Source organism: Octopus bimaculoides, chromosome 1, assembly GCF_001194135.2.
Source record: "Octopus bimaculoides isolate UCB-OBI-ISO-001 chromosome 1, ASM119413v2, whole genome shotgun sequence".
Taxonomy (NCBI): Eukaryota; Metazoa; Mollusca; class Cephalopoda; order Octopoda; family Octopodidae; genus Octopus; species Octopus bimaculoides.
The window spans coordinates 22022619-22033496 of NC_068981.1; the positions used below are offsets into that span (position 1 = coordinate 22022619).

At 37.0% G+C, this 10878-nt stretch overlaps 1 protein-coding gene across 2 annotated transcripts in view; it reads left to right on the forward strand.

Annotated features, from left to right (window-relative positions):
• LOC106878078 (aminoacylase-1) overlaps nucleotides 1–3304 on the forward strand; it is a 37218-nt gene extending 33914 nt beyond the window's left edge. For both annotated transcript variants that reach the window (XM_014927173.2, XM_052965728.1), the window contains one exon: nucleotides 1518–3304. In XM_014927173.2, coding sequence (XP_014782659.1) covers nucleotides 1518–1664 — 147 coding nt within the window. In that variant the 3' untranslated portion in view covers nucleotides 1665–3304. The remainder of the gene's footprint in view (nucleotides 1–1517) is intronic.
• The last annotated feature ends 7574 nt before the right edge of the window (nucleotides 3305–10878 follow it).

Here is a 10878-nt window from a genome sequence, read left to right on the forward strand (position 1 = left end):
TTTGTGGGTCTTTATTATTATCATTAAGGCAACAAGCTGGCAGAATCATTAGCACTCTGGAAAAAATGCTTAGTGACATTTTGTCCGTCTTTATGTTCTGAGTTCAAATTCCTCGAAGAGGTTAATAAAATAGGTTCCAGTTGAGCACTGGGATTGATATAATTGACTTACCTCCTCCCTGAAATTGCTGATCTTTTGCCAAGATCACAGCCCCCACCGCCACTACTACTACTACTACTACTACTGCTACTATTATTATTATTATTAAAAAAGCAATGAGCTGGAAGAGTCGTAAGCACACTGGTTGAAATGCTTAGTGGTATTTCGTCTGCCACTACATTCTGAGTTCAAATTCTGCTGAGGTTGACTTTACCTTTCATCCTTTCAGGGTCGATAAATTAAGTACCAGTGAAACACTGGGGTTGATGTAATTATCTTTCCCCCCCCCCACAAATTTCAGGCCTTGTGCTTATAGTAGAAAGAATTATTATTATCATTAGTATTATTATTAATCGTTTTTATTATTATTAATTTATTTTATTTTATTTATCTTGAGTCCTAGCACTCATAAGGCCAGTTACCTAGTTTCCATTGCATATAAGTGACCAAGACCACAATATTTCCTTTGAACAGGACAGCAGTTCAAAGGTTCAAGGCCAGCAGTTCTGAGGACAAGTCAATGACATCAACCCTAGTAGTTGATGGGTATTTTATTCTATTGACCCTTCAAAATTTCAAACCTACCAAGTAATGCATGATAAATGGAAAACAATATGAATAAATAAGTATTGCATTTGACAGAGTAATCAGAATGTTAAAGGGTTAAAATCAAGATAAACTCTTACTTATAAAACCTACCATGCAATCATTAAAATGTCATGCAACAAACTTAATTCCAACATTAATCTTAGTCTTAGCATTTAATTCATGTTCTTGGGCCTCACAGAGGCAAAGACAGGAGACTGAGACCTTTGGAGATATGCTGTGATTGAGGTGACCCGGCAACTAAAGTGAGATTGCAGCCATGGCTGATGCCAGTGTTGCAATTCTGGCTCATTTAAGAGTACCCTTGATGCATCGGGCGATATGATATGCTTGAGAAGACTTGTTGTAGCTGTGGCCAGTGTCCCCTGACTGGCTCCTGTTCCAGTGGCATGTAAAATGCATCATCTGAACATGGTTGATGCCTGTGTTCTCTGACTGGCTCCTATACCAGTGGCACGTAAAAAGCACCATCTGAATGTGTGATCGAAGCCAGAACTGCCTCACTGGCTCCCATGCTGGTGACATATAAAAAGCACCCGCTACACTCTCGGAGTGGTTGGTGTTAAGAAGGGCATCCAGCTGTAGAAACATTGCCAGATCAGATTGGAGCCTGGTGCAGTCGCTAACTTTACAGATTTCTGTCAAACTGTCCTACCCATGCCAGCATGGAAAAAGGGATGTTAAACGATGATGACGACTTCCTCCTTTGTGTTTATATTATATTTGAATAACTTGTCTTTCTTCTCTTCCAGCTTGGTTATCCAGCTCTAGGTTTTTCTCCTATGAACTTCACACCAATATTATTACATGACCACAATGAGTTTCTTAATGAAAACATCTTCTTGAAAGGAATCGATATCTACTACAATTTGATTTCTAATCTTGCAAATGTTAAATAATTCTCCATTTATACATATAAAAGTTTGTTCTCCTGCATGATCTCAGCTGTAACGAAAAGATAATGTTTGGAAGAAAATGAAAAAGAAATAGAGGGAATCTGAAATAAGTGAATTACATATTTAATTATATGTACATGTTTTCATGCATACATATACAAGTACATTGTGTGTGTATGTGTGTGTGTGCATGTGTGTGTGTGTATATCTATCCACTCTACCAATGTACTCTTCCAATGTACTGAGTTCTATATTTCAGATAATGATTGCAGTAAAATATATTTTTATATACCTTACAACTCTTACATTTATATATATATATATATATATATATATATATATTGAAATTATAATAAGGGTGTTGAATGATTACAACACCAGTCTTTATAAAATTATTTTATAATTCCTCGCTGTCTATTTTCCTCGCTTACAACCTTGTGTAGTGGAGTAATAATCTAAGTGATTCATAGACCATTTGGGGTCCATTTCTAGCAGACTGGTGTTTTAATCATTCAACACTCTTATAATTTTAATATAAATTAACCATTATAATATTTTTAGTATGCTTGCCACTGATAAATCATTAAATAATGATTTTATCCTAATTATGTATGAAAATATATATATAAATATACATATATTTGTTTTCTATCAAATTATTATAAAAACGATTTTATATGAAACTGAGGAAGTATTCAATATTCTTTTGTAGAGTGCATATCATTTTTTAACAAGAATTGACAGTGACTTCAAAGTTTCAGCCTGCTAGGCCAAGCCATAACTTTGAAATCACCGTCAGTACTATTCTTGTTAAAGAATAATATATGTAACATTTTTCATCATGTGTAAGGTAAAGAAAGATCACATTTCCAAACCATGGTTTCATTCTGTCAATCTTTTAATCAACTGCACAACTCATCAGTGACTGAGAAGGACTGAAACGTTGTGAACTGTGATTGTTTCTGATTGAATGAAATATATATGGGGTCCACATATGTAATCCTTGTATATTTTACATATATGAGTAAACATATGCCAGACCTATACACAAATTTGTACTTAACGTTGTGTATATATAACACCCACTTCACATACTCACAGGCACTAATACACGCACACACACACACACACACATATGCATGCATGCTTGTATGTATGTGTAAATGTACATACTTTATTTCAATCTCTGTTGCAGATTATGATTTTTAAAAATTAAATTATATATTTTTATATATTCACCTTCTGAAATCTTGACAATTTGAAAATATCAGATATTTCGATGTAAATTTAAATCGGAGAGAAATTATTCATTAAAATTCTTTTTGTTTTCTCTTTCTTTACAAAAAAAAAAAAAAATTACCCTAATCATGATATATGTATTATGTATGAGATAATATATTCTCAGAATTACCGACTCCAAGTGCTGAATTATGGCCACTGTCAGTTTATAATATACACCAAAATATTTTGTTAACAGCGTGTCAACAATTCTTGGCAGAATTCTGCTTTATGCACAGCATATAACTCCTCATAGCTTTTTAATTTTTTGGTATTTTCAGAAAAGTTTTGCGGATTTGTATTCTACAAACAGGAATTCATACAATTATGCAAAAACCAAAATAAAAAATAATTTTGTTGTGTGATTTAAGGTCTATTTAGTTGTTATTTTTAGCACATCTCATGACAGTGAGCATTGCTGAACTTTTATTGGACAAACTAGGTGACAATGTATAGTTTTTTTATTCTTGTTTCTACTTCTAAGTGGTTGACTTTGTCTTGCCTTCTGATAGGCAAACAGAATAATTTGAAGCAAACAGAATAATGTACATTGCCAAGGGGATCAACTGGATGTCTATAATAAGGCTTGAACTTTTGACAGGGTGCTTCAGTTGTGCAGCAACTTCACTTATTTTACCAAAAGTCATATTTCACTTGCTGTTACTTTTAGTATATAACATTGCATTTTTCAACCTACTGCTAGATAAAGAGAAATACTTAATTTTATAACTATTTTCGAATAGTGGCTGTGTGGTAAGTAGCTTGTTTACGAACCGCATGGTTCCGGGTTCAGTCCCACTGTGTGGCACCTTGGGCAAGTGTCTTCTACTATAGCCTTGGGCCGATCAAAGCCTTGTGAGTGGATTTGGTAGATGGAAACTCAAAGAAGCCCATCGTATATATGTATATATATATATGTATATATATATATATATATATATATATATATATATATATATATATATATATATATATATATATATATATATGTGTGTGTGTGTGTGTGTGTCTGTGTTTGTCCCCCCAACATCGCTTGACAACCGATGCTGGTGCATTTACGCCCCCGTGACTTAGCGGTTCAGCAAAAGGAGGCCGATAGAATAAGTACTAGGCTTACAAAGAATAAGTCCTGGTGGCGATTAGCTTGACTAAAGGCGGTGCTCCAGCATGGCCACAGTCAAGTGACTGAAACAAGTAAAAGAGTAAAGAGTAAGTAATTAAAAAAAAAAACACTCTATTGTACTGTCATCACCATCGTCATAACTTAACATCCAATTTTCCTTGCTTGCATGGGTCAAATGGGATTTTTCTCAAGCTGGATGCCTTTCCTGTCACCAAGCCTCATCTGTTTCCTAGCAAGGTAATATTTCCCATGGCCAAACACGTTTTTCACAGAAGACTGGAAATGAACAATATCAGATGGTAATGCTCATTTACAACCATCAGATGATGTCTAGACATGGGTAAACACACACATACACATGCACATGTATATACATATATAGGCATAGACATGGCTGTGTGGTTAAGAAGTTTGCTTTCCAACCACATGGTTCCAGGTTCAGTTTCACTATGTGACATCTTGGACAAGTGCCTTCTACTCTAGCCCTGGTTTGGTAGATGAAAAATTGAAAGAAGTCCATTATATACATATACGTGTATATATCATCATTGTCGTTTAACGTCTGCTTTCCATGCTAGCATGGGTTGGACGATTTGACTGAGGACTGGTGGACCAGGAGGCGACACCAGGCTCCAATCTAATTTGGCAGAGTTTCTACAGCTGGATGCCCTTCCTAACGCCAACAACTCTGGATATATATATATATATATATATATATATGTGTGTGTGTATTTGTGTCCCATTGTCTTGACATCATTTGATTGTTGTAAATGAATGCCCTTCATTTCTAATATTCTTCAAAAATACTTGTCTGCCTGGCCATGGGGAAATGTTACCTTGCTTGGACAGGTGAAGGTTAGCAACAAGACAGGTATCCAGCCATAGAAAATCTGGTTTAAAAAACTCTGTCTGACCCATTCAAGCATGTGAAAGTGGCTAATGGTCATGATGACCATGAATATGATCATGATACAGACACACATACAATGGATTTCTTTCACTTTTTGTTTACCAAATCCATTCACAAGCCTTTAGTCAGTCAAGGGTTACAGTAGAAGACTATTACTCAATTTGCCATGCTATGGGATTGAACCCAAGATCGTATGGTTGAGAAGTGAGCTTCTCAAGCATGCAACTATGCCAGCATCTATAGCCACACCTATATCTAGTGTGAAAAATTGAATCAATTCCATATGTTTGTGGGTGGTAGGGATGGGGGCAGAACCCCATAAAATGTATTTTTGTAATGTTACAATCACCATTGAGAAGTTGGATTGTGCTTCTCAATCCTGGAATGTGAGGCTGGTCGACATTCTTTAGTTATTGATTATGTCTGAATTTGAAGAGACATGAAGTGTAAACCGTATTCTTAATAGTTAATTGGCACAGTTTCATTGGTAAGTTTTGATGTTAGTCCAAGCTGCCTGGAAACATATCTGGCTGGTAATTATCAAGTGGTTCTGGACAACTGACCAACTTTTATTAACTTGCCATATGTATAGTAGAAGGAAAAAAGGTGTATAGATTTGTGTTCTCACTTTTGTTTAGCCCCAGGTCACTCCTGATTGAGTAAATTCATGATCAAAAGGCATTCCAGCCAAGACTTTTTGTATACCTAGTACTACATTTTACTTAATGCAGTAAATTATGATCTGTGAGAGATTTGGCTGCTATTTCCAGTAAGTCAAGTGACTATGTAGAGGTTCTCATTGGCTTACATATTTATGTGTTTATGTGTTGTTATGCTTGAACTTTTTTACTTGTCTATAATGTATGCTAAAAATTAGCATCATTAATGTAAGTGTAAAACAAAAATTGTTAGGTGATTTAACGAACTGGAAATTTATTGTATTTTTGCTTATTTTCTACCAATATATTTAGGGTTTGCTTTTGGTTTTGGTAAACGGATTCTAGTATTGCAAGTAACATACCAAATTTTTTTTTTAAATGTATCTTTTATAAGAAAATAATCTTTGATTGGGAAATTCTTAGCTGTTCTTTAGTTTAGCCATTATGAATAAGGCCATGCTGTATTGACATCGAGCTGTACAGGTTTTTTTTTGGGGGGGGGGGAGTCCATTAAAATTCCATAATTCCATTTACATTTCAAATACTTGAGAGGAATATAAATTGACTGACATTTTATTTTATGGATTCTGAAAGGATAAAAGTTGGTCTCAATGTGATTTGAACTCAGAATCACAGAGTCATAGATAAAACACTGCAGGCAGTGCTGGTGCCACAATAAAATATATGCAGTACAATACTCTGTTAAATGGTTAAAGGATGAGTAGAGATATTGTAAGGTTTAGAGGACTTCATAGTTTTGTGTGCTGGGGGAATGACAACCTCTCTCATGCTGAAGCCATCATAAAATGTATGCAATATACTTTGTAATGTGGTTGACAAATAAATGGGAGACATTTCAGGTGCAAGTGTGGCTGTGTGTTTAAGAAGTTTGCTCCCCAACTACATGGTCTTGGGTTCACTTCCACTGTGCGGTATCTTGGGTTGTGTCTTCTATTATAGCTTTGGGCTGACCAATGATTTGTGAGTGAATTCGGTAGACAACACTTATGAGTGAGCTACTCCTATAATATGAGGTGCGTTCAAAAAGTATACGTCTTTATTTTGACCTGCCAAAACTAATGCTGCGTGGGCAAAATCCTTTGGATGGGAGGTGACTCCACCCTTCCAGCGTATGTGTGAAGATGTTCACGCAAGCAGACCGCGTCAGTTCCTGGCTGTTACGCCGAGAGTACAGATGTGTTGTGCGCGCTTGTCCGATTTTCATTTTTATGCAAGATTACTAAATGCATCGAACAGAGACTGTAAACTCATGTTCCATCACCAGTGATGATGGTCTTCATGAAGTCTAGGTTGTGGTTTGCACAATCCAGGAAGTCCTGATCGATTTCCATGCGGGGTTGCTTCTGCTGCTCTGTCAGCACCTTGGGGACGAATTTTACCAACACACTCCGCAAGCACAAAACTTTCGTTAAAATGGAATGCACTGATTCTGTACTTATTTCCACTTCGTGAGCAATTTCTTGGATTGTTACTCGACAGTCTTCCTTGAATATTCGCCGAACCATCTCAATCGGTTCCTCAGTTCAGCTTGTGAATGACCTGCCTGAGCGTGCCGCGCTTTTCACTGAGGTGCGGCCATGTTTGAAGCGGTTCATCAATCACTCTTATATCTGATCTGAGTTTTGCCCATGGCATCATCCCCAGAGGTCCGCTGAATCGTCTGGATGGTCTGAGCCTGAGTATCATCAAGCTTTTGGCAAAACTTGATGCAATATCTCTGCTCGATCTGTTCGGTGAAAACGAAAATCCGAAGAACGCGCGCTACACGTCTTTACTCCAGGCGTAACAGCTAAGAACTAATGCGGTCTACCGTCGCAAAAAATTTCTCGCATGCGCAGGAAGGATGGCTTTATCCTCCATCCAAAGGATTTTGGCCATGCAGCATTAGTTTTGGCGGGAAAAAAATAAAGCTGGATACTTTTTGAATGCACCTTGTATGTATGTGTGTGTGTGTGTGTCTTTGTATTGTGTTTGTCCCCCATCACAGTTTGATAACTTTACTTACTTATCGCCCTTTCAAAGCCCAGCCAGGCTCATAGGCCCGGTTTCTATGGCGTATGTGTTCCCTCCCAGCTGGACGGGACGCCAGTCCATCGCAGCGTTACTCAAGAAATAGGAAGAAAGAGTGAGAGAAAGTTGGGGCGAAAGAGTACAACATTTTTCAACATTTTTCTTATTGAAACTATGAATAAGTCCAGAACTGAGATGGTTATGATGCTACCATTGCTATTATAAAAATCTTTCTGAAGCAAGCAATGAAGTCTACAGCAGGCTGCTTAGCAACAAGATGCACCAACCACAAGAAGATATCGATCGTTTTGTTCACGCTCTTCAAGCTTTATTTTGAGATTGCATTAAATGCTAACGAACAAGTGATATTTTTTAATTGCAGGGAGACATTCGTTTTGAGATTTCTCGAAAATTCTGTATACAACTAAGCTAAAACTCTTGACTCTGCAAAAATACCCGCTATTGAGTAGGAAATTCCGTCAGTCAACGTTATCTAACTTTCTCGGAAATTGGGAGCTGAAGGCGAACAGGCAGATGTTTATAAGATGTATGTAAAATATTTCATACAATCATGGATGACGACAGTACGAAATATGGCAAACGTAGTCAGAATTAGAAAAGTAGAGCAGCTAAAGAGGGAATGTGCTATTTAATTATGATATTTCATGTTATGAGTTCAAATGCCTCCGAAATCAACTTCACTTTAAACCTCTGGGATCAGTATAATAAGATATCAGTCAAATATTTGAGTTGATTTAATTGAATATACTCTCCTGCGTAATTTATATAGCCTTGTGTTAATTGTAAAAAAATCACGAAAATTTTGAACTTTAACTGAAATATTTGTTTACTTTACAAGTCAGAAACGTCAAGCTAAATATAATTTATTTAAACTGTTTATTGTTTTGATGTCATCTCATATTCGGAAACATAAGTATCTATAAGTGCTGTTGTACAGGATATGAGAGTACTCTGTAAAATATACTGAGGAGTTGTTGGTTTAAGGACTCTCAGATGTAGGTTTGGCCAAATATCAGAACATGGAAATACTTTTAAAAAAACTATAGATAAAGTATCCTCTTTATTCTGAGTGTGTGTGTGCATATATGCATACTAACATGCATTTGTGGATCTAATTCCATGCTGGACTATGTTTCTTTTCCTTTATATTATTTAGAATTCTTCCCCGAAAGAAGGCGCCGGTTTCTAATAAAGAAACTAAAGCTCTAGTGCAGGAATTTTGGTAGCAACAACGATAACTGAATGTTGAGCCATAGGAAAGTCTTTTATTGTTCCACTTACAGATTGCATTTATTAAATACTTGTTAGCCGATCTCTTTCTTCGATTGAAAATCTTAACCTCTTTACATTGTCACTGAGACTAATATAACCAAGTGCATCAATAATTGTTGGTATTAACGAGAATTTGAAACTTTTCAGGTGAAACTTGAAGAAATCAATGAGACCTCTACCAAACAGGAATGTATCTGTCTTCATGCCTTTCAGCCTTGTCCACCAAACAACCTCTTTCACTACAGCCATCAGGCAAAGGAAAACTGCTTTGCCTGCCCGACTGAAGGAGGGCGGCGGGGCGATCATCACTACAAGCTCGGCCGACAGACGGATCCGTCCAAAACGTGACAGCAGCTGTTCCACAAGTCAGCAATGCCCGCATACTGAACGAGGGCGCGCAGATCAGTTTCGTCACTCTGCGCGCACCTCGGACAAGCCCGTCTGACAGCACATTCGTGTCTGTAAAGCTTATCTCAAACCGGTAGCACCGCCAGGCCAATGACATCTGGAAATTATCCATGATAGTTCCCAACCGGAAACAAAACCTAGTGTATGTATGTATATTAGTTTAACGCTCGGTAAAAGGAGAAATTCGTTAAGGTTTCGAGCATAACTCTTCGTCGGAAAGAAAAAAGTCCAAAGAGAAAGAAGGAAAAATCGCCAACAATCCACGTGCGGTTACATTTCTGAAGTGACCGGAAGTGTATGTATGTATGTGTAAAAGATTAAAGATTAGTTGTCGATTCCTTTAAATATCTGGGCAGCATGGTTAACTCAAAATGAACTCTGGACACAGAAATTGTATCATGCGTTCAAAAAGCAGCAAAGTATTTTGGTTCTTCTGGGAATCGTGTGTAGTTACAGTATATTAAGGTCAGAGCAAAACTTTTGATTTGTTGTGCATTTGTACTATCCTTCCTTCTTAATTCAGCGGAAACATAAACTATATACAGGCACCACGTAAAATCCTTAGAATGCCTTCACCAAAAGTGTCTTGGCCAAATTCTGAGGATTAGCTGGAAATGGTTTACACCAGATACAGAGGTTTAAGAGAGCAGGAATCTCATCATTTATCACTCTGCTGGTTTCTGATCAGCTAAGGTGGACTGACCATTTATACAGATGGGGGATGAGCATATACCACAGCAGGGTTTTTTTTATGGCGAGCTATCTGTTGGGAAGCGAAAGCAGCGCAAACGAACAGTACAGTATAATGCTTTGTTAAAAACCAATCTCGGTGAGTTGAATATACCATACAAAGATGCTGAACCCAAAAGATCTGGTCTGGGATAAAATATTTTGAAGATAGGAAACAAATGGATGCAAAAATGAAAAGAGAACTACGGGAAAATAACACCTTGCAAAACACAGAAATATAGTCATTCCGTTGCTCGATGCGTTTCTAAGGCTAACTTAACTTCAACTCCCTGAACTCATCTTCATGCATTTGGCTCAAGTGACACAAAAATTATTCCAGCATACGCGCTAATGAGCCATATTTGTAATAAGACATGTAAGTAACGTGCTGGTCTAAAAATCAGACAAGACGTACAACACTGTGCCACTCGAGGCGAGACATATTTGCACTGTTCGTAATGCAAATTTCAAACAGATTTCGGGACCCAGAAGCCAAATACTTGCTCATGTACAGAAGAAGCACAGCTAACAGGAAGTGGTTAAGCTTTGAACAAGAGTACTCTACCTCTATGTATGTATGTATGTATGCATGTATGTGTGCATATGTATGCATGTATGTATGTATATATATATATGCATGTAAGCATGTATATATGTATGCATGTATGTATATATGCATTCGGGCGTGCATGCGCGGATGCATGTATGTAAGCGTGCATGTATGTATATATATATATGCATGTAAGCATGTATATATGTATGCATGTATGTATGTATATATATATA